The sequence below is a fragment of the Pithys albifrons genome, chromosome 28, assembly GCF_047495875.1.
Source record: "Pithys albifrons albifrons isolate INPA30051 chromosome 28, PitAlb_v1, whole genome shotgun sequence".
In the NCBI taxonomy this organism is placed as follows: domain Eukaryota; kingdom Metazoa; phylum Chordata; class Aves; order Passeriformes; family Thamnophilidae; genus Pithys; species Pithys albifrons.
The window spans coordinates 725,989-753,988 of NC_092485.1; the positions used below are offsets into that span (position 1 = coordinate 725,989).

The following is a 28,000-nucleotide window of genomic DNA, read 5'->3' on the forward strand; positions in this document are numbered from 1 at the left end:
GTTCTGCCTGCGGCCCCCCAGCTCCCCACCGGCCCCGGGGTCGGTCTCTCCTGACCTCTCGGTGAGCGAGGGATTGCGAGCCAGGGAGGGATGGGATCTGCGGGAGCCTCTGCCAAGAGCTGGCTTCAGATCCGCAGGCAGCTCTGGGCTGCATTTCCCCTCCGGCGCGAAGCGGAGCTGGGGTGTCCGGGGTTCACTCCTCGCTGACACCGAACCCCCGAGACCCTCAGCGGCGCGTCGGGCCCCGCGGGGAGGTGAGCAGTGCCCGGGGGCGTGGGGGACCCGCGGGGAGGCGGGGGGCTGGGCCGGGGGTGGGTGGAGGGGATGGAGGGAGGGATGGGAGGATGGAGGGGAGGGAGGGATGCGGGGAGGGGAGGGAGGGCAGCGGCGGGGGGCGCTGGGGGTTGCTGCGGGACTGGGCGCTGGGGCGGGGGGTCCCCGGCCCCCCGGAGGGGCGGTGTCGGCTCCGATAACCCCGCCGCCCGCTCGCAGCCCTATAAAAGCCCCGCCGAGCCCCGCAGCCGCTCCCGCCGCGTCCCCCGCGCCGAGCCCCGGGAGGCACCGCCGGGGCGCAACAGGCCCCCCCGGCCCGGCCACGCGTGAGCGGAGCCCCCCCCGGGGAGGGGGAGCGGGAGGGGAGGCGGAGGGGACGCATCCATCCCCCCATCTCCCCGCCGGGGCCCGGGGAGGTGCCCCCCGGCCGCTGCCCCCTCCCCGAGCGCGGCCCGCGGGGGGCGGAGGGTGCGCGGAGCCGCCGGAGCGGGAGGGGCGGGCGCCGGGGCCCCCCCGCGCCTGGCGCTGCAGGTACCGGGCGGGGGGGGGTGGGGGGACACGGCGCCCGGCGGGGCTCAGCATCGCCCCATCCTTTCGCCAGCATCCTCTCAGCCGGGCCCGCAGCGCCCACCAGCCCGCCCCGGGGCCCCCTCTAGCCCGCACTTGTTGCTGCCCGGCAGGGCTGGGCCGGCTCCCGGTTTAGGGCGGTTTTATTCGGGGGGGTGGTTTGGGAGGGGGTGGAGGTTGCAGCCTCCCCTGCTGTCCCCCGGCAGCCGGCGGTGTCCGGCTCGGCTCCAGCGTGCTCCCCCCGCGGCCAGAGCCGAGCCTAAGCTTCCCCTTTTCTCCTCGCCAGTCCCATCCGTGCCCCCCTCCCGCCTCCGCCGACCCCCAGCTCCTCGCCGGGAGGAAGGGTGCGCGTTCCGTGCATCTCCCATCCACCGAAATCTATGATCAGCTCCGTGTGTGTCTCCTCCTACCGTGGACGCAAGTCTGGGAACAAACCACCCTCCAAAACATGCCTGAAGGAAGAGATGGGCAAAGGGGAAGAGTCGGACAAGATCACCATCAACGTGGGTGGCACTCGGCATGAGACCTACAAGAGCACCCTGCGGACTCTGCCGGGCACCCGCCTGGCCTGGCTCGCCGACCCTGACGCCCAGAGCAACTTCGACTTCGATGGGAAGAGCAACGAGTTCTTCTTCGACCGCCACCCCGGGATCTTCTCCTACGTGCTCAACTATTACCGCACGGGGAAGCTGCACTGCCCCGCGGACATCTGCGGGCCCCTCTTCGAGGAGGAGCTCACCTACTGGGGCATCGACGAGACCGACGTGGAGCCCTGCTGCTGGATGACCTACCGGCAGCATCGCGACGCCGAGGAGGCCCTGGACATCTTCGAGAGCCCCGAGCCCGGCGGAGGGGCCGCTGGGGAGGAGCCTGAGGAGGAAGGGGGTAGGGAGATGGCCCTGCAGCGCCTGGGCATGGATGACAGGCCCCCCGGGGCACCAGGGGCTGCTGGAGGGGGTGGCTGCTGTCGGAACTGGCAGCCCAAGATGTGGGCGCTCTTCGAGGATCCCTACTCGTCCAAGGCAGCAAGGGTAAGGCTGCGGAATGCACCGGTGGGGACGTGGGATGGGTGGGTTGTGTCTTCGTCTCCTCATCCCTGCGGTGAGATGGACTTTCCTCGTGGGTTGTGTGGGCCCCCTTATTGCCATCCAAGGCATGTTGGCCATCACTCATCCTGCAGGACATCTCTTCCATCATCTTCCATCCCACTCCCAGCACATCACACCTTGGCCATCTCCCATCCTGCAGGACACCCCATCCATCATCTCCCAGTCCATTCCCAGCACATCACACCTTGGCCATCTCCCATCCTGCAGGACATCTCTTCCATAATCTCCCAGCCCAATCCCATCACATCCCACCTTGGCCATCTCCCATCCTGCAGGACACCTCTTCCATCATCTCCCAATCCCCTCCCATCACATCCCACCTTGGCCATCTCCCATCCTGCAGGACACCCCTTCCATCATCTTCCATCCCACTCCCAGCACATCACACCTTGGCCATCTCCCATCCTGCAGGACACCCCTTCCATCATCTCCCATCCCACTCCCAGCACATCACACCTTGGCCATCTCCCATCCTGCAGGACACCCCATCCATCATCTCCCAGTCCTCTCCCAGCACATCACACCTTGGCCATCTCTCATCCTGCAGGACACCCCTTCCATCATCTCCCATCCCACTCCCAGCACATCACACCTTGGTCATCTCCCATCCTGCAGGACACCCCTTCCATCATCTCCCATCCCACTCCCATCACATCACACCTTGGCCATCTCCCATCCTGCAGGACATCTCTTCCATCATCTTCCATCCCACTCCCATCACATCACACCTTGGCCATCTCCCATCCTGGCAGGACATCTCTTCCATCATCTCCCAGTCCCCTCCCATCACATCACACCTTGGCCATCTCCCATCCTGCAGGACATCTCTTCCATCATCTCCCAGTCCCCTCCCATCACATCACACCTTGGCCATCTCCCATCCTGCAGGACACCCCATCCATCATCTCCCAAACCCTTCCCAATTCATCACAGAGGAGAAGCTGGGCTTAAACTGGGAACAAGCCCAATCCCTGCCTGCTTTGTGCCCTCAGGTTCTGCCTGGGCACCTCCTGGGCACATGGTGATGAGGGGCTGTCCTTGGCAGGGCAGAGTCCTGGCAGAATTTCAGGATGCTCTAGGATGGGCAGGATGCTTGAGTTCTTCTGGCTGGGTTGTACATGTGCCCCCACCAAACCCACATTCAACAGCCAAGGTGTGGAAAGGGGGTCAGGGAAGCAAATGGGATCCTCATGGCCATCCCCAAGGAGGTTGTGCTCAGAAGCAGCACCACCAAAGGACACCCCCTGGCCCCCTGTCCCCCACTGTCACCGTGTCGATGCTGCCCATGGTGCCCATCAGCTCGTGGTGCCCATCAGCACATGCAAGCCCAGGCCCTCAGCTGTTAACACAGACATGACATGCCCCAACCCCCTCAGCCACACACTGAGGTGCCCACATGAGCACAACCCCAACCAACAGCCCCCCAGGACCCTCCCTGGGCATACAGACAGTCCCTACCCATGGGCACCTGTTGACTCAACCCATGGGCTCAACCCAAGGCAGCACCAACAGGCCCAGGATGTGTCCCTCAAACCCAGGCTCATCTTCAGGCTCTCTGTGCATGGGTCTCCTCTCCCAGCCACTCTCAGATCATGCCCAAAGCGCTGCCCATGCACCCCCAGACACCCACCCCATACCCACCCCTCGTCACACGCAGCTTACCAACCTCACACACACACAGATGGGCATTTGGGATCCAAGTGGAATTCTGGATGTGCTTAGAGGTGTGAAAAAACTGGTCAGTGGCAAGAAATCCTGCAGGCATTTGACACCCACCAGCAGGGGCAGGGGTAGATTTTGGCAGGAAGATGTTCTTGCAACACACACACACACAGAGGATGCTCAGGTTGCTCAGGTGAACTCCTTTTAAAAGGGAGAACCTGCTCCTTTGCTCATCTCTGAGGGCTCATCACACTGGGGAGATGCTCCGAGTTGTGCAAAGCTCCAAATAAAAACTTCAACGAAATTAAAAATAAACCCAAGAACAGTAATTCAACTCTTTTTTTTTTTGTCTGTTTGTTTCCCATGGTGTTGTTTGGATCTGCTTTTCCTGTGTTTTCCTGCTTTCCTGTGTGCTGAGCTGCTGCTGGAAAGGCTTTAGCAGGAGGAATGTGTTGGAGGCAGAAGAGGTGGTTGTGATGGAGCTCTGGCTGGGGCTGGAGTGGGACCAGTTCATACTGGGAGCTCCCTGCACCCTTCCCACTGCTCTGGGCTAAAGACCATGGCAATGGTCACCCTTTCAGGTCACCCCCAGAAAATACTCCAATGTGACTGAGGAGAAGGGAAACTGGGGCACAAAGCAGTGAAACCACCCCAAGTGAGTCCAACCTGCCCAGTGCTCCCAGTTCCCGGGCTGGAGTTGACATCCATCACTGGGATGCTCTGGGATCCACAAGCACCTCCATGGGTGGAGCATTCCTGGTGCTGCCCTGATGTTTTGGGGTGGTTGGGATTTCTTTACTTCTGTCCTGTTTTGGGGTGCTGAGGTTTGGGGTGCTTGGCATTTCTTCAACTCTACCCCATTTTAGGGTCTCCCCCTTCCTTTCCAGGTCCAAAGGGAGTTACTGGGAGTTCTCCAGAGCAGCCAGTCTGGTGCATTTTGCCAAACCTTGAGAATCAGCAGCCCCAGCTGTCCATGTGCACCCTCAGCTGTGCCACTGCCATGACTAAGAGTCCTGGGAGCCGAATTTCTCGGCCCCTACTTCCAAACTCCAATTACTTGGAGCTCCTCAATATTTTTCCTGCTCTGGGGAATTCTGACCTCACTTCCATGGGCACCCCCAGGCTGGTGAGCCCCTGTAGGGTGATGGATTTTTTTGGGAACACCCATCTCAAGGTGCTGAGTGCAGGTTGAGCTCGTGTAGATCACCCAGCAGGGCTTCTTTGGTGGGAGTTCTGGTGGTACTGGACAAAATGCATCGATTTTATTTTGTTTTAAATATATTTTGGGAAAAGAACTTGAGTTTGGAGCAGAGACTGAGTGAGACATTTTGGGTCAGACACAAAAGTGGAGCAGCACTGTTGGTTTTGGGGGGGACACACGATGGTTTGCACCAGCTTTGAACCTGAGTCTCCTATTTTTAGAGGTTGTTTTTGCTTCTGGGACTAAATCAGGTCTCACCTCACACTCACACAGCAGAGCTGCTTCATTACCTGAGTGTTCACAGGGTCTCACTCCCTTCCTTGGGGTTTTATTTCTCCCTACCTTGCTCTGAGCGCAAGTTTTTATCCTTCAGGTTTTCCTGAGATTCCCCACACAGGGAAACTCAGGAATGTGACTCAGCCCTTGGCTGGAAGCAGATTATTTTGGCTGTGCCACCACCGTGTAGAGACACTTGTCTGGCTAAAGTGGCCTCAGGATCCCTCTTTGCATTGGATTTGCTTCCCAAATGGCTCATTGGCCTTTGGAGCCACACGTGATCCAGCGGGGTCTGACTGAGGGGTGAGGAGCATCTCATCCCCCACCCCTGAGCAGGTGTCTGGGGTGGGAGAATCACCTTCCAGAGGCTTCTGCAGCAGTTAATGCCTGGTTGAACCTTCCCACCGAACTCCTGGAGCGCTCTCTGTGCCACCCCCCATGGGTTTGCCCTCGGGGACACCCCTGGGGGATGCTCCTGGCAGGCTCTGGGCTGCCAGAATGGGCTTGGGTTTTTCTTCAGCGTGACTCAGGCTGTCTGTGCTGCTGATTCACTCCAGCCAAGGACCAAGGCTGTCTCCTGGAGCAGCCTCTGGAGCAGCTCTGCCCAAAGCAGCCTCTTGTGTGGGTTGGACAGCAAACGGTCTCATCCTGCTCAGTGCTGGTGCAGCAAAGGGGCTGGAGCAGGATCTGCTCCTGGGGAGCCAAACCTGCTGGTTTGGGGCTGGAGGAAAGTAGAACAGGAGCTTTTCTGCTCAGAGGCTCTTTAGTTTTTGGGGAGTTCTTGGAAATAAATGCTCTGGGTAAAGGACTCCTCATGAGCTCATCCTGCTGAGAGGGAGCTGAGCAGGATTGATGGGGCACCACAGGGTGGGTCCTTCTGACACAGCCTCTGATTTCCACCCTCCTCGCTGATATCCACAGGCAGGAAGTGGCATGGAAGGGGCAAAGGTCTCACTGGTCTGGCAGAGGGGACAGATGGGAACATCTGGGTGTCACCAGGTCCAGGCCTCAGCAGGAGACAGCTCTTTCTGCTCCTCTCCTTGTCCTGCTCTCTTAGTCCTGGGACCTTCTGTGGGCACATCACCCACCACTGACCCTCAGGGAGCAAGGAGGGGGTGAAAGGCCATCTCTGACACATCCAGACCCTGAACCTCACGGTCATGAATGATGGGAACCTCTCGTCTGGTGTGGTTTGGGATGAATGTGGGAGAAAGCTCTTTGAATTTGGCCTCTTAAAATTTAGAAGTTAAACTCTTTAATTTTGTGTCTGTTCCCAGTGGAGTCTTGCTCCAATCCCAGGCTGTTCCAGGTCTCCCTTCATCCCCATCACTGTCATTTCTGGCCCATCTCCAGCTGCAGCTGGAGCCCCTTGGACACGCTGTAGCACTTTGAGAAAGGTTCTGGACCGATGGCTGCAGACACTGAGGTTTGCTGCCAACTCCTGGGACAGGCCCAGGGACCCCTCCCCGCTCCCCACCCATGGTCATGGGCTGGTGGGGGTGTTTGGAGCCTCCCCCAAAGAGAAGAGGTCACCCCACATCACTCACGGCCCCGTGTAACTCCTGCTTTCCCAGGTCGTGGCTTTCGCCTCCCTTTTCTTCATCCTGGTCTCCATCACAACCTTCTGCCTGGAGACACACGAGGCCTTCAACATCGACGTCAACGTGACGGAGACCCTCGTGGTGGGCAACACCACGACGGTGCTGCTGACGCACAAGGTGGAGACGGAGCCCATCCTCACCTACATCGAGGGCGTCTGCGTCCTGTGGTTCACCCTCGAGTTCCTGGTTCGCGTCATCTGCTGCCCAGACAAGCTCCTCTTCGTCAAAAACCTCCTCAACATCATTGACTTCGTGGCCATCCTGCCCTTCTACCTGGAGGTGGGACTCAGTGGCTTGTCCTCCAAAGCCGCGCGGGACGTGCTGGGGTTCCTGCGGGTGGTTCGTTTCGTGCGGATCCTGCGCATCTTCAAGCTGACACGGCACTTTGTGGGGCTGCGGGTGCTGGGCCACACCCTCCGCGCCAGCACCAACGAGTTCCTGCTGCTCATCATCTTCCTGGCCTTGGGGGTGTTGATTTTCGCCACCATGATCTACTACGCCGAGCGCATCGGGGCCAAGACGTCCGACCCCACCGGGAGCGACCACACCCACTTTAAGAACATCCCCATCGGGTTCTGGTGGGCCGTGGTCACCATGACCACCCTTGGTTATGGTGACATGTACCCCAAGACCTGGTCTGGGATGGTGGTGGGCGCGCTGTGCGCCCTGGCGGGGGTGCTCACCATCGCCATGCCCGTGCCCGTCATCGTCAATAACTTTGGGATGTATTATTCCTTGGCCATGGCCAAGCAGAAGCTGCCAAAGAAGAAGAAAAAGCATATACCCCGTCCAGCCCCTCTGGACTCACCCACCTATGGCAAATCCGAGGAGAATTCCCCCCGGAACAGCACCCAGAGCGACACCTGCCCCTTGGCCACAGAGGAGGGGGCGACCGAGCGGAAACGATCAGGTGAGACCCCAAAGTGGGGGGGGAGCAGGGAGGGGGACACCTCTGGGAGCACCCAAGGCAGTAGTTTTGTTCCCCTGTGTCCCAGAGCCCCTGGTGATGGTGCAGGGTGTGACCTCCAGCTCTGGGGTGGGTGAGAAGTTGGTGTGGAAGGATGTTGGGGGGTCTGTTGGTGGACCAGGGTGTGTCCTCCAGCTCTGGAGTAGGAGAGAAGTTGGTGTGGAAGGATGCCTGGGGGGGTCTGTTGGTGGACCAGGGTCTGCCCTCCAGCTCTGGGGTGGGAGACAAGTAGGTGTGGAAGGGTGTTGGGTGGTCTGTTGGTGGACCAGGGTTTGGCCTCGTGGGAGAGAAGTTGGTGTGGAAGGATGTTGGGGGGCCCTGTTGGTGGACCAGGGTCTGGCCTCCAGCTCTGGGGTGGGTGAGAAGTTGGTGTGGAAGGATGTTGGGGGGCCCTGTTGGTGGACCAGGGTGTGTCCTCCAGCTCTGGGGTGGGAGAGAAGTTGGTGTGGAAGGGTGTTGGAGGGTCTCTTGGTGGACCAGGGTGTGTCCTCCAGCTCTGGGGTGGGTGATAAGTTGGTGTAGAAGGGTGTTGGGGGCCTGTTGGTGGACCAGGATGCTGCAGATCAAGTTCCTCCCCCCAAGAAAGGGGGAAAGGCCATATCCTGCTCTCCTGATGGCACAGATCAACTTACATGGTGGGATTCCAGGTGTCCCTACTGAGCCCACCTCTCCCTCATCCTGGCAGAGGTAAGGCCACTTGCCCAGCTCCCACCTTAGCCTGGCCATGATCTTGGGATAGATTTTCCTTTGCTTCCTTCCACCATAAATCATGGAAACCTTCTCCAAAATGGACAAATCCATGGGCATTTCCTGGGGCCTGACCCCACCTCCCCATTCTTGTGGGAGGTAAAATTCCCAAACCCTGAGCAAAAGCAGCCCCTGTACATTTATTATTTGCTCTCATGCTGAAGTTTGGGGCTTGGCCAGTCCTTCCTTTGGGTCAGGAGAGGGCATGGCCTCAGTTTTAGGCAGTTACTGGTGGGCACCACCCCTTGGGCTCAGCCTGGGGGTCAGTGAGAGCCCTGCCCTGGTGTCAGCGTGGCCACAGCAGCTGTTCTGCCTTTTAACTCTTTGTTTGCTGCCCTTTCACTCTTGGTTTGCTGCCCTTTCACTCTTGGTTTGCTGCCCTTTCACTCTTGGTTTGCTGCCTTTGGCACCTCTGGAGCAGCTGAAACAGGAGGACCGTGGTGGGCTTGTGTCCTGCCCCAACATGATGCTCTCTGACACCAGCCCTGAGCAGCTGCACATCTGGAACATGTGTCTCACAGTGCCCTTCCCCTGTAGGGACCCAGGGAGCTCTGAATGCCCCAAACAGCCCCTGTCCTTTCTGAGCCTCCCTTTCCCCCATGGCTGCACATCCCACGTGCCCCAGGAGCCCTGGAATTGGGAGCAGGAGCTGTGGGGGAGCAGCTCAACCTCACCCCTTCACCACAACACCCACCAGGAGCTCAGGCCAGGCCCTCACGTGGCAGAGCCTCCTCTCACCCAGGGAACCAGAGAGTCAGGTGACATAAATTAGCACTTCCCACCATCCCGAGCAGCCGCTTCCTCAGCGGTGTGAATTTTTGGAGAGCTGATTCCCACCAATCAAGTGGGTGGATCTCAAAGACCTGGGGTGTTTCTTCCCCAGCTTTGGCTTCATGCAGGATTTATAACCCTGAGCAGGGCTACAGCTACTTCTTTCCTGCTTGGATTTGAGTCTGGGATGGTCCTGCTCCCCTGGACACCCCAAATTAACATGTCCAGGCTGGGATTGTCCTGGAATTAGTGGGATTGTTCTGGACCATCTACAACCTGGTTGCATCTTCTTCTTTGAATGGTCTGACCTCACCTTTCTGACCACCACAAGTACTTTACCAGCTGCTGATGGGTCTCTGCCCCCTCCTTGCAGACTCCAAGCAGAATGGGGAGGCCAATGTGGTGCTGTCTGACGAGGAGCAGCCGCTGTCGCCGACAGAGGAGGGGAAACGGCCCATGCGCCGCTCCAGCACCCGGGACAGGAACAAGAAATCCTCCACGTGCTTCCTGCTGGCCACGGGGGACTTCTCCTGTGCAGCTGATGGAGGTATCCAGAAAGGTATGGCTGGAGAAGAGAGCTGGAGGTTTGTTGTCCATCCAAGGCAGGGCTTTCTCTCCTGGCTCTCCTCTGCTCCCCAAGCCCACGTGTTCCTGCCTCTCTCCACGTGTTCCTGCCTCTCTCCACATGTTCCTGCCTCTCCATCTGCTTCATCTCCGTCCACCACATCTCCCTGTGCTGGCTCCACACTTTCTGTTTTCTTCTCCCCCCTGATTGCCCCTGGTTGGGGTCTATGACCCTGTTGCTGGTGGCACTGCCCTCCTTGGGGACAGGTGTTTTGCTCCCCAGTGCTCCAAATTCTCCTGCCCTTCCCACTCTACTCTCTGGATTTCAAGCCCCATGTCTGGGTGGTGTGAGGGGACCATCTCTCCTGGGCACGTGGTGAGGTTGTGACTGAAGGTGATCAAAAGGTTTTCAGTAGGGAAAAGAAACTCCCCAGGTTTTCCTTTGCTCTCCCCTTCCAATGGCTTTGGGTGGGTTCGAGCGTGGGTGGCTGTGATGTGTCAAGTTCTGTCTTCCCAGAAGGTCTGGGCTGCCAGAAAGGCTCCTCTGGCTTTGGAAAGGGAGTTGTGCTTAAATGTTGAGGTTTTCCATGAGAAACTGAGGGGGAGATGAGTCAGGAAAACACAAAACTCTTCCTGCCATGACAAAACAAAGTCCTCTTCAGCCTGGCCCCATCTTTCTCTGCCCCAATCCCACCAGGCAGCCCCAGGGAGGGCAAATCCAGTGCCACAGAATCCATCTGCAGCCTCGATTGCTGGGATGATTCTCTTGGCACAGCTCAGTTTTTTGGCTCTGCAGGGGTTTTTTTTATGTCCAGGGTGGTGTGGGATGATGAAGATGCAGAGCTGACCTACTTCCACCTCCTTGGTACCAACTGATACTCCCAGGGAATGGTGCCTGGAGCTGGGACCAGGCAGGAGAAGGGATGATGAGCTGCACCCCAAGATCTGCTGGTGCTTTGGTGACCCTCAGGGGTCTGCTCCTTGTGGAACTGCTTGTGATGGCAGAGCCTGGATGGGCTCCAGATGCAGGGGAGGTGTCTGGGGGCAGCCACATTTATCACAGTAGTAGAAGCAAATTGGTTGTTTCCTCCTGGGAAATGAAGGATTCCCTTTGGCATTCCCACTCATCTGTAGAAAGAGGAAAAGAAATGAAAACCTTTGCTCATCTCTGGGCAAATACCATCAAATATTTGCTTGAAGAGCTTCCTGGTTTTTTCCTGGGAGTGCCTTTTCCTTTGAAGTTGGTCTCTTTGCTTAATGCCTGTTAATGTGAAGGGGTGAGGGGGCTCCAGGCCTGCTCCAGACTGGGAGGAGGAGGCTGAGCTGGAAGGGATGAAAGCCAGTGCTGATCTTCATCCTTAGAAAATGCTGAGGTCGGGCATCTCCTCAGCTGAAGCATTTGAACCTGGTCCTGCTGGAGCCTGGAGGAGCTCTCAGAGCTGAGGATCCAGAGCTGCTTTCACTGCTGGCAAATCCATCTCTGGGAGAGGAGACAGGAGGTTCCTCTCCTTGTGTGGTGGCAGTGGCATCTTTTGGAAAGGGCACTGTGGTGGTCATTTTTGGGGTGTTCTGGTGCCTTCCCTGCAGATGTCAGAGTGCTGTCTACAGGTTTCAGTAGAGGTGTAGGGGGGTCACTTATCCCCACGTTGCTGAAATGGTGTTGCACCTGGAGAAAGGTGGATCCACAAGGGCTTCAGGGATGCTTGAGAACTTCGGGGAAGAGGAAACCTCACTACCTGTGTCCTGCTTGTGGGATCCTGTCCTGGGCCAGGGCTGCCCTGGTGAAATGCTCCAGTGGTCAGGGGTGACCAGAGGTGACCAGAGATGACCAGAGGGCAGAGCAGGAACCGTTGGGAGCTGCAGTGGCTCCTCTTGCCTCAGTCCTGATTTATCTCCTGCTGAGGCTGTTTGTTCTGGTACTGGGTTCTTGGCAGCTCTGCAAATTGAGATGAGCTTGGTTCTGAGCCCGCCTCACTGATGGCCATCTGTCAGATCCTGGGACAGGTACTGGTGTCTGTGCAAGCTGTGGAGAGCAGGAGATGGAGCTGGTTCAGGGAGAAGCTGCAGGTCTCAATATCCATTGTGGTTCAGGCCCAGTTGCAGTGTTGGGTCTTGTTGGGGCAGCTCAAAGAGAACAGCTACCCCTAATCCCCACCCCTTGGACCTGGGGAACTGGATCCTGTGTGGATTCCCATGTGGAATGTGTTTCTTGTCCCTCTGGATGCTTCCAGTCGTGTTACTTTGCTGCTTTGCTGCCAGGGATGGTTTCAGAGCCCTGATCTCCCCTCAGCAGATCCCCAAAGGGTGTCCTGCTGGGCCCAGACACGTTGGCAGGAGGCTGGTTTGGAATGTGAGGATTATGGAGGCAGGAGGAGTCCACACCCTCCATGCCCGTGAGATCACTTATCATGGAATCCTTTAGGTTGGAAAAGAGCTCCAAGATCAAGTCCCACCATTCCTCCCACCCTGCCCATGTCTCCAAGTGCCACATCCACCCCTCTTTTAAATACCTTTATCAGCCCATTCACGTGGCACAGCAGCAGTTCTGGGCTCAGTGGCCCAACCCAGACCCTCATGGAGCTGATTTTTCCCTCTGTCTCCTGCTGTCAGTGCAGGGCCCTGACCTGGGGTGGAACTGGGGGTGCCCGCATGAGCTCCCAGCTCTGGGGAGCAAGGACCAGCCCAGACTGGCACAGGAACACCATGCCAGGCCTCTGTCACAACCAGGCACAGGCATTCCTGGGCACTGCTGCCTCCCTGCTCCACCCCTTCCCATCTGCTCCCTCCCAGCCTCCATGGGGTGCACTGGGGGCTGAGTGGTTCCTGTGGGAAGCTCAGCCTGGCAGGACCCCCTGGGTGTCACACAGTGTGCCCCAACTCCTCTGTTGGCAGCAAACCCCTTCATAAAACAGTCCCAGTGACTCCAGGGAGCACTGGAGTTACTGGGATTCTGGCTCTGTTAATGAACTGCACCAGGGCAATTAGCAGAGCATGACCCTCTGGTGCTTTGTGGCTTCACCTGGCCCTGGGCTTGGTGGGCAACCAGGGTGGGCACCAGGGATGGAGCCCTGAGCTCCTTCCCAGGAGTTCCTGCAAGTGTGACTTGGGCATAAACTGATGGATAGAATGGAGTGTTGGGGCTTTGGGCAGGTTTGCCCCTGGAGTTACTGAAGGTCCCTGGAGTGTTATAGTTTGAGCTGGCAAAATGCCAACTGCCTGGTACCCAGTCAAAAAGTCCACTCCCAGAGCAGGAGAGTGAGGGAAAACAGCAGAAATGAGGCTTTAAACACAGTGAGGTTTTATATTTATACAGAGAAGAGGAGAGCTTAACACAGAATATGAAATAGCACAGAGTGACAGGAAACAACAACAGGCTCACCGAGGTCGCCCCAGCTAACAGGTGAAACTCCAAACCAACCAAACCCCCTCCCCAAAGGAAACCTCCCAGCAAGAGGGAAAGAGGAATTAACAGGAATGTGCTCACGTCCCCGGCTAAGCAGACATGCCGACCGGCAGGAGGGCCTGATATCAGCAGTCAGGGAGTGGGAACCATCCTGGTCAGAAGCATGGACTGAAGATCCCAGAGACTCCTCCCACCTTGCTTGTTATACTCCCCGACACATCAAGGATCAGCCCCAGCATCAGTTCAGCTTGGGTCCTTGGCCTTTTGGTTAAAGTCACAGTTCCAAGTTCAGGACTGGTTCACAGGTTAGGGCTGCCTTATCGTTGGACGTCATGGGATACCAGTATCAGCTTTGTTTGGGTCTTTCTCATCTGGTGTCTGGTTTCCTGCAAAACACAACTCAAGGCACACAGTTAGGTTTTCCCCAAGGCTAGGTTGCCTTGGGGCACGCACTGGATCTCAGCATCTTGTCTCATCACCCACCAGGTATTCCCAGGCCCTTGGGCAAAAACAATCCCAGGAATGGGTTTGCTTTCGCCGAGGATGGAGCCCTGAGGGATGGAGCCCTGAGCTCCTTCCCAGGAGTTCCTGCAAGTGTGACTTGGGCATAAACTGATGGATAGAATGGAGTGTTGGGGCTTTGGGCAGGTTTGCCCCTGGAGTTACTGAAGGTCCCTGGAGTGTTATAGTTTGAGCTGGCAAAATGCCAACTGCCTGGTACCCAGTCAAAAAGTCCACTCCCAGAGCAGGAGAGTGAGGGAAAACAGCAGAAATGAGGCTTTAAACACAGTGAGGTTTTATATTTATACAGAGAAGAGGAGAGCTTAACACAGAATATGAAATAGCACATAGTGACAGAAAACAACAACAGGCTCACCGAGGTCGCCCCAGCTAACAGGTGAAACTCCAAACCAACCAAACCCCCTCCCCAAAGGAAACCTCCCAGCAAGAGGGAAAGAGGAATTAACAGGAATGTGCTCACGTCCCCGGCTAAGCAGACGTGCCGACCGGCAGGAGGGCCTGATATCAGCAGTCAGGGAGTGGGAACTGTCCTGGTCAGAAGCAGGGACCAAAGAGAGAAGAGACTCCTCCCACCTTGCTTGTTATACTCCCCGACACATCAAGGATCAGCCCCAGCATCAGTTCAGCTTGGGTCCTTGGCCTTTTGGTTAAAGTCACAGTTCCAAGTTCAGGACTGGTTCACAGGTTAGGGCTGCCTTATCGTTGGACGTCATGGGATACCAGTATCAGCTTTGTTTGGGTCTTTCTCATCTGGTGTCTGGTTTCCTGCAAAACACAACTCAAGGCACACAGTTAGGTTTTCCCCAAGGCTAGGTTGCCTTGGGGCACGCACTGGATCTCAGCATCTTGTCTCATCACCCACCAGGTATTCCCAGGCCCTTGGGCAAAAACAATCCCAGGAATGGGTTTGCTTTCGCCGAGGATGGAGCCCTGAGGGATGGAGCCCTGAGCTCCTTCCCAGGAGTTCCTGCAAGTGTGACTTGGGCATAAACTGATGGATAGAATGGAGTGTTGGGGCTTTGGGCAGGTTTGCCCCTGGAGTTACTGAAGGTCCCTGGAGGAATCCAACACTTTTATGAAGTGCTGCCCCAAACTGTGGTGTTGGAGAATTAATCAGACAAAGCAGAGTAATTTTGGCCCCATTCCTGTGCCCGTTTCCATTTTTTTTTTGTTATCCAGAGATTGGATCAAGAGGGCAAAGAGCATCCCTATAAAACTGTATCACCACCAAGGCTTCCAGCAAGCCCCAACCTCTGACACCTCCCACCAAACTGGTGTTGTTTGGGTGCTGGATCCAGAGTTATCCCAAACTTTTGGGGACTGTTGAATCTCAGCAGGATCCCTTCCCACACACAGGGCTCAGGGTGGCAGGGAAAGACCTGAGTCCTCCCCAGAGCCACAGCTCTCCCAGGAAAAGAGCAAGGAGGAAGGATGGTGCAGATTTTTGGGATGTTGGGGGTAGCAGGGGGGTCTTTGCAGCAGCTGCTGTAGGTGGGAAACATCCCCAGGTCCTCCCCAGCTGTCTCAATTCTCTCCTCACACTCTGTGTGGATCCAAGCCAGAAAATAAATCAGGGAATTGCTCCTCTCCTCAGGGCCTGATTCAGCTCCTGCTTCCACTGCAGGGACTGGGAAAGCTTGGCTGGAGTCAGCAACAGGTTTGTCCCTCTGTCCCCTGGACCTGCCTCTGCTTGGAGAATGTGGAGCTCCTGGGGACTGAGTGGTGGGAAAGGGTGGAAGAAGCCTCGTGCTCCCTGCTGGTGCTCCAGCTGGGAAATGATTCGGGAAAATACAGAAAAAGGGGATAGAAATCAGGTTTAAAGTGCTGTGGAGCCTTTAGCAGGTGGGGCTCTTCTCTCAGCATCCTCCCTGGGGAGATGCTGGGATTGCTCCAGTGAGTGTTAATTCCTGCTCTGAGCCTGAAGCAGCTTGGCTGGACCAGCACCCTCAAAGCAGAACCCAAAATGCCCCATTTTGGAGTGTGGGAGAGGGGCACAGGGAGGGATTCCAAGCTTGGCACTGCCCAGGGGGCTGCCCATCACCCTGTTTCTCAGCTGTCAGGAGCTGCTCTCTCCATCCCCCCCATTCACTTCCATCCTCGGGGAGATACTGGGATTGCTCCAGTGTTGATTCCTGCTCTGAGCCTGAAGCAGCTTGGCTGGACCAGCACCCTCCAAGCAGAACCCAAAATTACCCATAAACACCCCGGGGTGTGGGAGAGGGGCACAGGGAGAGATTCCAAGCCTGGCACTGCCCAGAGGGTTGCCCATCACCCTGTTTCTCAGCTGTCAGGACCTGCTCTCTCCATCCCCTCCATTCACTTCCATCCTCCCTGGGGAGATGCTGGGATTGCTCCAGTGTTGATTCCTGCTCTGAGCCTGAAGCAGCTTGGCTGGACCAGCACCCTCAAAGGAGAACCCAAAATTACCCATAAACACCCCGGGGTGTGGGAGAGGGGCACAGGGAGGGATTCCAAGCCTGGCACTGCCCAGGGGGTTGCCCAACACGCTGGTTTTCAGCTGTCAGGAGCTGCTCTCTCCATCCCCCACATTCACTTCCATCCTCCGGGAGATGCTGGGATTGCTCCAGTGAGTGTTAATTCCTGCTCTGAGCCTGAAGCAGCTTGGCTGGACCAGCACCCTCCAAGGAGAACCCAAAATGCCCCATTTTGGAGTGGGGGAGAGGGGCACAGGGAGGGATTCCAAGCCTGGCACTGCCCAGGGGGCTGCCCATCACCCTGTTTTTCAGCTGTCAGGACCTGCTCTGTCCATCCCCCCCATTCACTTCCATCCTCGGGGAGATACTGGGATTGCTCCAGTGTTGATTCCTGCTCTGAGCCTGAAGCAGCTTGGCTGGACCAGCAACCTCCAAGGAGAACTCAAAATGCCCCATAAACACCCCGGGGTGTGGGAGAGGGGCACAGGGAGGGATTCCAAGCCTGGCACTGCCCAGAGGGCTGCCCATCACCCTGTTTCTCAGCTGTCAGGACCTGCTCTGTCCATCCCCCCCACAATTTCCATCCTCCCTGGGGAGATGCTGAGATTGCTCCAGTATTCCTGCTCTGAGCCTGAAGCAGCTTGGCTGGACCAGCACCCTCCAAGGAGAACCCAAAATGCCCCATTTTGGAGTGGGGGAGAGGGGCACAGGGAGGGATTCCAAGCTTGGCACTGCCCAGGGGGTTGCCCATCACCCCATTTCTCAGCTGTCAGGACCTACTCTGTCCATCCCCCCCATTCACTTCCATGCTCCTGCTTTCCCTGGATTCTGCTGGTGCTCGGGAAGGGCTCAGGCTCGGCTGGGTTTGCATGTTGAGGCAGGTGCAGGGGCAGGGACCTCGGGCTCAGCATGGCCAGGGAGCACTGGAGCACCTCCCAAACCAGGAGCATGGCTCAGCATGGCCAGGAGCATCACTCATTCTCCATATTTTGGGAGCAGGTCCAGGGAACAGACTCAGCTTTAACAGTGCTGCTGGTTGGACCTTAAAATCCAATTTTCAGTGCAAATAATTAGTGCCTTTCCAGCAAGAGAAGGGGCTTTTGACCCATGAGGGCGTTTCTTCTGGCTGTTTGCTTTTCCAGTAAAAGCTGGAGCAATTCCTGGCTCTTTGGAGGGAGTGTGAATTGTTCCTGTGCTTAAAGAAATAGAAATACTTGCCCTCCGATGCAATTCCTTATGGAAAATAATGAGCATTTCTACCTGCTCCTTTGCACACAGGAAGGTGTCAGCAACAGCTTGGGGTTTGGAACTCGGAGCTGTGGGAATGACTCCTTCCAAATCCCATGTTTGTTTGAGTCCTGCTGCTTTTCCCTGTCTGCTTCAGCCCACAAACCCCTCAGTGTCCTCCTTCATTCAGAGAAATTTGGGAAATCCAACACCCCCAGAAGCGATTTGGTCTCCCAGGATTGCAATGCCCCAAATCCTGGATTTGGACAGGGGGGAAAGGTCTGGAGGATCTCAGCCCTCAGAAAGCCCTTCCTGAATTTATTTAGGGGGTTGATTGGGGTGTGGGGCTGGGGCCCCCCAGCTTTCTAAGCCTCGGGAATGCACCTCAGTGTCCTCCTTCATTCAGAGAAATTTGGGAAATCCAACCCCCCCAGAAGTGATTTGGTCTCCCAAGATTGCAGTGCCCCAAGTCCTGGATTTGGCCAGCAAGTCTGGAGTGTCTTAACCCCCAGAAAGCCTTTCCTGAAATTTTAGGGGGTTGATTGGGGTGTGGGTTTGAGTCCTGCTGCTTTTCCGTCTGCTTCAGCCCACAAACCCCTCAGTGTCCTCCTTCATTCAGAGAAATTTGGGAAATCCAACACCCCCCAGAAGCGATTTGGTCTCCCAGGATTGCAACACCCCAAGTCCCAGATTTGGCCAGGGGGGAAAAATCTGGAGTGTCTTAATCCCCAGAAAGCCTTTCCTGGATTTTTTAGGGGGTTGATTGGGATGTGGGGCTGGGGCCCCCCAGCTTTCCAAGCCTCGGGAATGCACCTCAGTGTCCTCCTTCATTCAGAGAAATTTGGGAAATCGAACACCCCCCAGAAGTGATTTGGTCTCCCAGGATTGCAGTGCCCCAAGTGTCGGATTTGGCCAGGGGGGAAAGTCTGGAGGATCTCAGCCCTCAGAAAGCCTTTCCTGGATTTTTTAGGGGGTTGATTGGGGTGTGGGTTTGAGTCCTGCTGCTTTTCCCTGTCTGCTTCAGCCCACAAACCCCTCAGTCTCCTCCTTCATTCAGAGAAATTTGGGAAAAGCAAAATCCAACACCTCCCAGAAGTGATTTGGTCTCCCAGGATCGCAGTGCCCCAAGTGTCGGATTTGGCCAGGGGGGAAAAGTCTGGAGGATCTCAGCCCTCAGAAAGCCTTTCCTGGATTTTTTAGTGGGTTGATTGGGGTGTGGGGCTGAGGCCCCCCAGCTTTCCAAGCCTCGGGAATGCACCTCAGTGTCCTCCTTCATTCAGAGGAATTTGGGAAATCCAACACCCCCTAGAAGTGATTTGGTCTCCCAGGATTGCAACGCCCCAAGTCCCAGATTTGGCCAGGGGGGAAAGTCTGGAGGATCTCAGCCCTCAGAAAGCCTTTCCTGGATTTTTTAGGGGGTTGATTGGGGTGTGGGGCTGGTCCCCCCAGCTCTCCGAGCCTCGGGAATGGCCCTGCTCGGCTCTAACTGTGTGTTTTCTCCACCCAAGGCTGTGGCAAATCGCGGAGCCTGAGCAGCATAGTCGGGGTGGCCGGAGCCGCGGCGGGCTCGGTCCCGCTCACGTCCCGCTGCAGCTCCCCCTGTCCGCTGCAGAATCCCTGCTCTCCTGTCCCCTCCATCCTCTAAAACACCTCCTGGACCCTGCTCTGTGCCGTTCTGCTCCGCCCCCTCCTTCCCAACACCTGCGGTTTCCAGAGCCCGAGCTGGATCTCCATCCCCAGGAGCTGGTTCTGACCCTCTCCAGCTCTCCCTGCCCTGCTCTGCAGGAGCTGTAACATCTCCCCCGACCTTGCCTCTCACCTCCATGTGCTCAGGACTGTCCCTGGAGTATTTTGGGGTATTTTCCAACCCCTCAAAACCTCATTCATCCCAAATGAACAGGCCTGTGGTTCCCTCTGGTGCCGAGCCCTCCCTCCCGTGGGCTGGTGGCTCAAGGGTGGTGGAAACACAAGAAGGACACGTTGACTCATAAAATTATATCTCATTCTGCTGGAAATGGCTGAGTTCATATAATTTTAGGTTCTGGTTTGGGTTTTTTTTTTAAACCAGCCTCAAATTTCTGGAGGCAACAGATGAATAAACCTCTATTCCCTGCCCAGCAGTGGTTCCCTCTTGTTTTGTGCCTTTTTCTGCCTAAATCACACTTGTTCTTTCACTGATTGTGTCTGAATCTCCATCCAGCCTCAGGGATGGGCCTTGGAAACCAGCCCTGAGGTCCTGTGGAGGCTGGAGGGCCCTGGGAAAGGCTGGAATAATGGGTAGGGATGGTCCCAGGAGGAGTTGGGAGGTGGTGGAAGGAGGAAAAAGGATCCCTGGGAAAGCTGGTGGTGAACAGTGAACAGTGGGGGACAGGAGAGATTTGAGACAAAATGATGCCTAAATGGAAAGAGGGGATGAATCCCTGTTTGAGATGGACACAGGGTGGTGGGGCAGAGCATTCCCAAGGGAATGGGAGCTGGGTTTGAACCAGATCCTTGCCATCCTGAGGGGGATGAGGCTGCAGTGATGACCTCCCTGCTGAACCGCTGCCTTTTGCTCACTGGGGGTTTTTTTGGGTGGTTTTGGATGATCTCAGGTGTCTTCTGGAACTCCAACAAACCCTCCAGTCCCTGATTTCTGGCTCATTTCTTTCCCTGTTGGGTTTGGGGGCTGCAAGGGGCTGCTGTAGGGGGTGCAGCCCTGCTCTGGAATCCCACCCTGGTGTGCTCTCAACCTCTTTCCTCACCCTGAGCAAGTCAGGGCTGCGGCCTGGAGACTTTCCTGGGGAGCAGAGCTCAGTTTTGGGGGTATTTAAAAAGAACAGCCCCAAAAGCCTTTTGGGGGTCAGGACCTTCCCCTCCATCATGGCCAAGGCAGAGCTGGTGCTCAGGGAGTGATGCACAGTGAGGATCCCTCTGAGCTGGGGCTGGGCAAAGGTTGGACTTGGTGATCTTGGAGGTCTTTTCCAACCTTAGTGATTTCTGTGGTTCCATGGCCCTGCATCTGAAAGCAGCCAGGATGGATTTTGGCACATCCCAGGATGGATTTTGGCACATCCCACAGGGAGCCAGACCCCTCCTGCTCCATCCCAGGCTCCCTCTGCCTCAGTTCCCCTCAGTGCCCAGAAGGAGCTGCCAGAAGGAGCCACTTCCACCCCCCAAAGCACCAACAGCCCCAAGTTCTTCCACGGGGCCAACAGGAAGTTCTTCCCTTTTATTTTGCTTTTCTTCCCTCCTCCCCCTGTGGAGCTGAAGAGAAGCAGAAAAGAGGTGGAATAATTTGGTGCCACGAGTCAGGTCCTGGGACTGGATACCAAGAGCTGAGCACGGACAGACCCGGTGTTGGAGCTGGAAATTTTAGAGATTTGGGGGAAAATTGGGATGAGCTGCATCCATCCTCTGCTCAGAGTGTCCTGTTCACCCCTCACTGGCAGCCCCTGTGTGGGGCTGGTGGTGTAGAAATTCTTTAGATTTCTGTCATGGAAGTGAATTCCCATAGGAAGTGGTTGGGGTAACTGGGCAGGTCCCCAAATCCATGGACTGGGTGAGTCCAGTGGCTCATCCCAAAGTTTCTCTGGCTTGTTCTCCCCTCTGGAAGCAGGAGGAGCTGGAATATCCCACCCCCTGCCCACAGGGAAGGTCACACTCCATTAGTCCAGTGGTCAAGTGATTGGTCAAGGTCACACCTTGACTTTGGGGACGAGCCAGGCACAAAAACCTGTCCCTTGAGTCAGACCAAGCCGCTCAAACTTTGGGATTTTAAGCAGAGAATCAACCCCAGAGCTGCTGCCAGGAGATGCCACCCTCTCCTTTCCCCCCCCTGGCACCCAAAGCAGCTCATCCAAACAGCAGAGCTGGTTGGCTGGTGTGGAAAACCTTTGGTGGACCCCCCAAAATCTGCTTCCCACCGGAGCAAGGAGGGCTGGGCAGGAGCTGCCACAGGATGCAATTTTTAGCTGTGCCGTTATGCAACTCGGGAGAGGGGATGACTAATGTGCAAAAAGCTCCTCTAAAACAACCAAACCCCGAAAGGGAGATGGAGGGATTTCAGTGGGAGGCACCACACTGCTGAAAAACCCATCTTCTCCCTCTTCCTCCCCACCTCCCTGCGATTTGGGGGCTGCAGGGGGGGACAAAGGGGCTTGTCGGGGCTTTTAAGTGAGGTCTGGGTTGGTTTTCAGGGGAGCTGAGCAGGGGTTAATCCCCCTGGGCAAGAGGAGCTGTGCTGGAGCAGAGCAGAGCTGGAAATATCTCTGGAGCTCAGGGTTTTATCTCAACCAGTGGCCAAAATTGGCTGCCTGGAGAATAGGACAAGAATAGAGCAGGAATATCCGATACTTCCCCCAAATATCCTCCCAGAGCTTATCTGTGTTTTGGGATCTGGAAGGAGCTCACTCACGTTCCAGCCCAGGGAAAGGAAAGTTGCTGGAGTTATTCCCAAAGAACTGAATAAATCCCCGGGATTAAACCCACGGCTGCCTCTCCCCAAGCCCTAAAATGGTATTTAAAGTAAAACAACCCCCAGGAGGGGCTGTGGGGGCATCCCAGGGGGCATGGGAGGGGCTGCCATGGCATGGGGGGAGTGTGTGGGGTCCTGTGCCCAGCAGGATGCTGTGACTGAGCAGGAATATGTTTGTCATCTGTGAGTGTCCCTTGCCTATGGATAGTGGGGTGGCATCCTGGAGCTTTAGTGTCCCTTTTCCCTCCCCATTGTGGCTGCAGGTGCTCAGCAGTGGGAATGGGATGAGAAATCATGGAATGATGGAATGGTTTGGGTGGGAAGACCTAAAGACCATCTTATTCCAGCCCTTGCCATGGGCAGGGACACCTTCACTAGACCAGGTTGCTCCAAGCTCTATCCAAGCTGTCCTTGGACACTCCAGAGATGCTGAACAACATCTCTGATGTTTCTGGAGTGCTCCCATCCCTCTGTCCATGTGTCCATCCATCCTGGAACATGGATCAGCACGTTGGGACAATGATCAGCCCCCTGTAACACCCCACCCCCCCCCACCCCGGTGCTGACATCACCAAAACCAGACCAGCCTTTGGATCCAGGGTGGGGATTTGGGAGCAGAACCCCCTTCCAGAAGCAGCTTTTCCTTCTCTTTCTCCTCCTGGAAGGCTCCAGCTCTGCATGGAGACTGCACCAGGATCCCAGGGTTGCGTGCAAAGCATTAATTTTTATTGTTGAAACAACTGCTCTGTTTCTCAGGAGATGCCTGAAAGAGCTGAGAAAATAGAAAGGGCTGTCAGGCAGCAGGGAGGGAGGTGAAGATGTCAGGAGAGTAATTGCTCTGCCCAGAAGGAGCCTGTTCCCAGCTTCCCCTGCACTGCCAGGAAAAATCCTCAGCGCTCAGTTGATGACAATAAAGGAAAAGAGAAAATAAATAGCAGCCCCATGGTTGGCCTGTGCTGACGAGGAACAGGGAGAGCAGAGGCAGATGCAAAATAAGATGCAGTTGAGCTTATAAATAGGAGCCTCCCAGCTCCCAGTCTGCTCCTTCCTCACCTCCACCAGGGCACTTGATCCTTACGCTTTTCCCACAGGAAAAGGTAAATGCAGGAGCAGAAAGGGGTTTGTGCATTGCTGGGGAGGGATCACACTCCTCCTCCTCCTCCTCCTCCTCCTGTGTGGGCTGGGCTGGGGCAGGGAATGGGTCCTGAGGCTGGGGAGAAAATAATTGTGGAATCACAGAATGCTTGGTGTGGGAAGGGGCCTTAAAGCTCATCCAGTCCCATGGGTAGGGACACCTTCCACCAGCCCAGGGTGCTCCGAGCCCTGTCCAGCCTGGCCTTGGGCACTGCCAGGGATGGGGCATCCTCTGGGAATTCCATCCCTGCCCCTCACCAACCTCACAACCCAGAATTCCTTCCCAATATCCCATCATCTATCCCTGCCCTCTATCAGTGGGAAGTCACTCCCTGTGTCCTGTCCCTCCATCCCTTGTCCCCAGACCCTCCCCAGCTCTCCTTGAGCCCTGTCCAGCCTGGCCTTGGGCACTGCCAGGGATGGGGCATACTCTGGGAATTCCATCCCTGCCCCTCACCAACCTCACAGCCCGGAATTCCTTCCCAATATCCCATCTATCCCTGCCCTCTATCAGTGGGAAGTCACTCCCTGTGTCCTGTCCCTCCATCCCTTGTCCCCAGACCCTCTCCAGCTCTCCTGGAGCTCCTTCAGGCTCTGGAAAGGGACTCTCAGGTCTCACCTTCCACCAGCCCAGGTTGCTCCAAGCCCTGTCCAACCTGACCTTGGACACTTCAAGGGATGGGGCAGCCACAACTTCTCTGGGCAACCTGTGCCAGGGCCTGCCCCCCCTCACAGGCAGGAATTCCTTCCCAATATCCCATCTATCCCTGCCCTCTCTCAGTGGGAAGTCACTCCCTGTGTCCTCTCCCTCCGTCCCTTGTCCCCAGACCCTCTCCAGCTCTCCTGGAGCCCCTTCAGGCCCTGCAAGGGGCTCTCAGGTCTCTCCAGAGCCTTCCCTTCTCCAGGGGAACATTCCCAGCTCTCCCAGCCTGGCTTCAGAATCCTGGAATGCCAGAAGTGTTGGGGTGGGAAAGAACCATAAATCCCACCCCATCCCTGGGCAGGGACCCCTCCCACAGCCCAGGGGGCTCCAAGTTTATCCAGCCTGGCCTTGGACACTCCCAGGGCTGAAGCATCCTCTGGGAATTCCATCCCTGCCCCTCACCAACCTCACAGCCAGGAATTCCTTCCCAATATCCCATCTATCCCTGCCCTCTGGCAGTGGGAAGCCATTCCCTGTGTCCTGGCCCTCCATCCCTTGTCCCCAGACCCTCTCCAGCTCTCCTGGAGTCCCTTCAGGCCCTGCAAGGGGCTCTCAGGTCTCTCTGGGGCCTTCAGAATCCTGTAATTTCAGGAGTGTTGGGGTGGGAAAGAACCATAAATCCCACCCCATCCCTGGGCAGGGACCCCTCCCACAGCCCAGGGGGCTCCAAGTTTATCCAGCCTGGCCTTGGACACTCCCAGGGCTGGGGCATCCTCTGGGAATCCTATCCCAGCCCCTCACCAACCTCACAGCCAGGAATTCCTTCCCAATATCCCATCTATCCCTGCCCTCTCTCAGTGGGAAGCCATTCCCTGTGTCCTGGCCCTCTGTCCCTTGTCCCCAGACCCTCCCCAGCTCTCCTTGAGCCCTGTCCTGCCTGGCCTTGGACACTGCCAGGGCTGGGGATTCCTCTGGGAATCCCAGCCCAGCCCCTCCCCACCCTCCCAGCCAGCAATTCCTTCCCAATATCCCACTTCTCCCTGCCCTCCATCCCTGTCCTGTCCCTCTCCAGCTCTCCTGGAGCCCCTTTAGGCTCTGCAAGGGGCTCTCAGGTCTCCCTGGAGCCTTCCCTTCTCCAGGGGAACATTCCCAGCTCTCCCAGCCTGGCTCCAGAGCAGAGGGGCTCCAACCCTTGGAGCATCTCTGGGGCCTCCTCTGGATTTGCTGCAGCAGTTCCAGGTCCTTGTGCTGTTGTTCCCCAGGGCTGGGGCAGCTCTGCAGGAGGGTCTGACCTGGGGGACAGAGGGGCAGAATCCCCCCTGCTCTGCTGCCCCCACTGTGGGACCAGCCCAGGGCAGGGGGTTTGGGGTTCCAGCACACACAGCCAGGACATGCTGAGCTTCTCATCCACCAACACCCCCAAGCCCTTCTCCTCAGGGCTGCTCTGACAGCCTGTGTTAATGTAGGACCTACCCAAACACTGCTGGCAGCCCAGGGAGCAGCAATTAAGGAGGTTTGCTCATAGTGGGACTGGCTGAACTCCCCATCCCTGGAATTCGGGGGGGGGGGGGGAGGGATGGCTCTGGCAGCACCACAACAAACCCTGGGCATGTTTGGACCTGGGTTGTGCCAAGCCAGGGCAGCCCCCTGCTGATGTTGGGGGGCAGATCTGTGCCCAAAAATGCTGTGAAGGCTTTGAGGATGGGCTGGGACACTCTGGTGGAGCAAACAGAGCCTGAGCAGGGACAGGAGGGGGATTTTCCCCTGGTGGGGACAAAAAAATAAACCCCTGGGACATTGTTATTTATTTGCAGTTGTGCTGATTCTTTTCCCGAGGATGGGAAGCTCCTTCCCAAGGCAGGGCCCTGGAGGTTGTGGGGTCTCTGGGGGGGGTCTATGGGAGGTCTCTGAGGGTCTCTGGAGGGTCTCTCAGGGGTCTCTGGGGGTCTCTGGGGAGTCTCTAGGGGTCTCTCAGGGGTCTCTGGGCTGTCTCTTGGAGTCTCTGGGGGTCTCTGGGGGTCTCTGGGAGGTCTCTGGGGGTCTCTGATGGGTCTCTGGGGGGTCTCTGGGGGTCTCTGGGAGGTCTCTGGAGGGTCTCTCAGGGGTCTCTGGGGGTCTCAGGGGGTCTCTGGAGGGTCTCTCAGGGGTCTCTGGGGGGTCTCTGGGGGTCTCTGATGGGTCTCTGGGGAGGTCTCTGGGGGTCTCTGGAGGGTCTCTGGGGGGTCTCTGGGAGTCTCTGATGGGTCTCTCAGGGGTCTCTCAGGGGTCTCTGGGCTGTCTCTGGGGGGTCTCTGGGGATCTCTCAGGGGTCTCTGGAGGGTCTCTCAGAGGTCTCTGGGGGTCTCTGGGGAGTCTCTGGGGGGTCTCTCAGGGGTCTCTTGGGGATCTCTGGGGCTCTCTCAGGGGTCTCTGGGGGGTCTATGGGAGGTCTCTGAGGGTCTCTGGAGGGTCTCTCAGGGGTCTCTGGGGGTCTCTGGGGAGTCTCTGGGGGTCTCTGGAGGGTCTCTGGGGGTCTCTGGGAGTCTCTGATGGGTCTCTCAGGGGTCTCTGGGGGTCTCTGGGCTGTCTCTGGGAGGTCTCTGGGGGTCTCTGGGGGTCTCTGGGAGGTCTCTGGGGGGTCTATGGGAGGTCTCTGAGGGTCTCTGGAGGGTCTCTCAGGGGTCTCTGGGGGTCTCTGGGGAGTCTCTGGGGGTCTCTCAGGGGTCTGTGGGCTGTCTCTTGGGGTCTCTGGGGGTCTCTAGAGGGTCTCTCAGGGGTCTCTCAGGGGTCTCTCAGGGGTCTCTCAGGGGTCTCTGGGCTGTCTCTTGGGGTCTCTGGCAGTCTCTGGGGGTCTCTCAGGGGTCTCTCAGGGGTCTCAGGGGGTCTCTGGGGGTCTCTGGGGTCTCTGAGTGTCCCTGGGCTGTCTCTTGGGATCTCTGGCAGTCTCTGGGGGTCTCTGGGCTGTCTCTTGGGATCTCTGGCAGTCTCTGGGGGGTCTCTGGGCTGTCTCTTGGGGTCTCTGGGGGGTCTCTGGGGGTCTCTGGGCTGTCTCTTGGAGTCTCTGGGGGGTCTCTGGGGGGTCTCTGGGAGGTCTCTGGGGGTCTCTGGGCTGTCTCTTGGGGTCTCTGGCAGTCTCTGGGGGTCTCTGGGCTGTCTCTTGGGGTCTCTTGGGGTCTCTGGGGGTCTCTGGCGGTCTCTGGGGGTCCCTGGGTGTCTCTTGGGGTCTCTGGCAGTCTCTGGGGGTCTCTCAGGGGTCTCTGGGGGTCCCTGGGAGTCTCTGAGCCCGCCCAGATAATGGCTTTGAATGGGGAGGAGGCGATGGGAGTTACAAGGCAAGTCGTGCCCTGGTAAATCAATTGACCTGACGGGGAATGTTTCCAGCAGGACACGAGTCCTGCCAAGAGCTTTTAGCTGCTCATGGCACTGATGGAACCAAGACCAGACTGTTTTTCATCAGCTGGTCCCCAATTTGCTGCTGGGGATGGTGCTGGATCCCCAACCTGATACCATTTTCCTGGGATGGTGGGGAGTTTTCCTGCATTTAGGGGGCTTTAATCCCAAGGGGTTTTATGGGATGTGGGGTTTGGGAAAGCCTGCAAGTCCAGGCATTGCTCACCCAGGCTGTGCAGTGATGCTCAGCAGAGAATGAGACCTCTATTTGGGGGGAAATGACGTGGGTTTGGGGCTGTGTTGGGTCTGCAGGTTGAGCCCAAAATCAGGAGGTTTAAAGCAGAATTCCAGGACTTCTCCTGTGGCTCAGGCACTGTCTCCCTGCCTGGCAGCCCCTCGCCTGGAAACCAGGCCCTGGCACATGGGGAGAGGCGGGGGGTGACTCAGAGCTCCAATCAATGGTAATTAATTCAATGATAACAAATGAGAGGGAGAGAGAGAGAAGCAAAAGCACTGCGGGATTAATGCACCAGGCTTGGCTTTGGGACATCTGGCTTGGGGTTGGCTTGGGAAGTTTTGGGCAGGAACAGCTTTCTGGGAGCAAAAGGCTGCAGTGGATGTGACGTTTTGACCCCCAAAATCTCCCTGACTCCAAGTCTGGGTTCTCTGGGAGAATCATTTCCCAAGTCTCAATTTCTGGCTCCATTCTGAGGCCTTTTTAAACCATTTTTCCCCTGATTTACTGATGGAACAGGAGCATTTATCCCTCTGAAAAAAGCCATTTTGCTTCATGGTTTCTCTGTTTTCTTCATCCTACAAAGTCTGGGTCCCTTGGAAGCTCCATCTCCTTCTCTGTCTTCTATTTCTTCCCAAACAGATGGAACACAATGTCTGATGGTGTGTTTAATGTTTTTGTCTTTAATTGCAGAGTCCTGCCAGGATTCCCTCGCTTCCAGTTACCCCCAGGGTGAGGTGGTCACCTTCTCCTGAGCCCCAGCTGGATCCAGGGAGTGTCCTGGAGAGGGATGCTCTTCCCAAGGGATGCTCTCCCCAAGGGATGCTCTTCCCAAGGG

General features: G+C 56.9%; 1 protein-coding gene across 3 annotated transcripts; it reads left to right on the forward strand.

Annotated features, from left to right (window-relative positions):
• Positions 1–139: 139 nt before the first annotated feature.
• Positions 140–27,999, forward strand: KCNC4 (potassium voltage-gated channel subfamily C member 4). Of its 3 annotated transcripts, none has more exons than XM_071578544.1 (5): positions 140–254; positions 1,127–1,871; positions 6,663–7,599; positions 9,548–9,733; positions 18,834–19,434. In XM_071578544.1, the coding sequence occupies exons 2-5, from the start codon at positions 1,221–1,223 to the stop codon at positions 18,968–18,970; spliced, it is 1,911 nt and encodes a 636-aa protein (XP_071434645.1). In that variant the 5' UTR covers positions 140–254; positions 1,127–1,220; the 3' UTR covers positions 18,971–19,434. The 3 variants fall into 3 exon arrangements, with proteins under 3 accessions (XP_071434645.1, XP_071434647.1, XP_071434646.1); XM_071578546.1 differs by lacking the exon at positions 18,834–19,434 and adding an exon at positions 27,856–27,999 and having other exon boundaries at positions 141–254; XM_071578545.1 differs by lacking the exon at positions 140–254 and having other exon boundaries at positions 762–1,871.
• Position 28,000: the final 1 nt, after the last annotated feature.

Coding starts and splice junctions, on each gene's coding strand:
- KCNC4 (XM_071578544.1), top strand. CDS start 1,221: ATGATCAGCTCCGTGTGTGTCTCCTCCTACCGTGGACGCAAGTCTGGG. Junction 1,872..6,662: donor ACTCGTCCAAGGCAGCAAGG/GTAAGGCTGCGG, acceptor CTGCTTTCCCAG/GTCGTGGCTTTCGCCTCCCT. Junction 7,600..9,547: donor GACCGAGCGGAAACGATCAG/GTGAGACCCCAA, acceptor CCCTCCTTGCAG/ACTCCAAGCAGAATGGGGAG.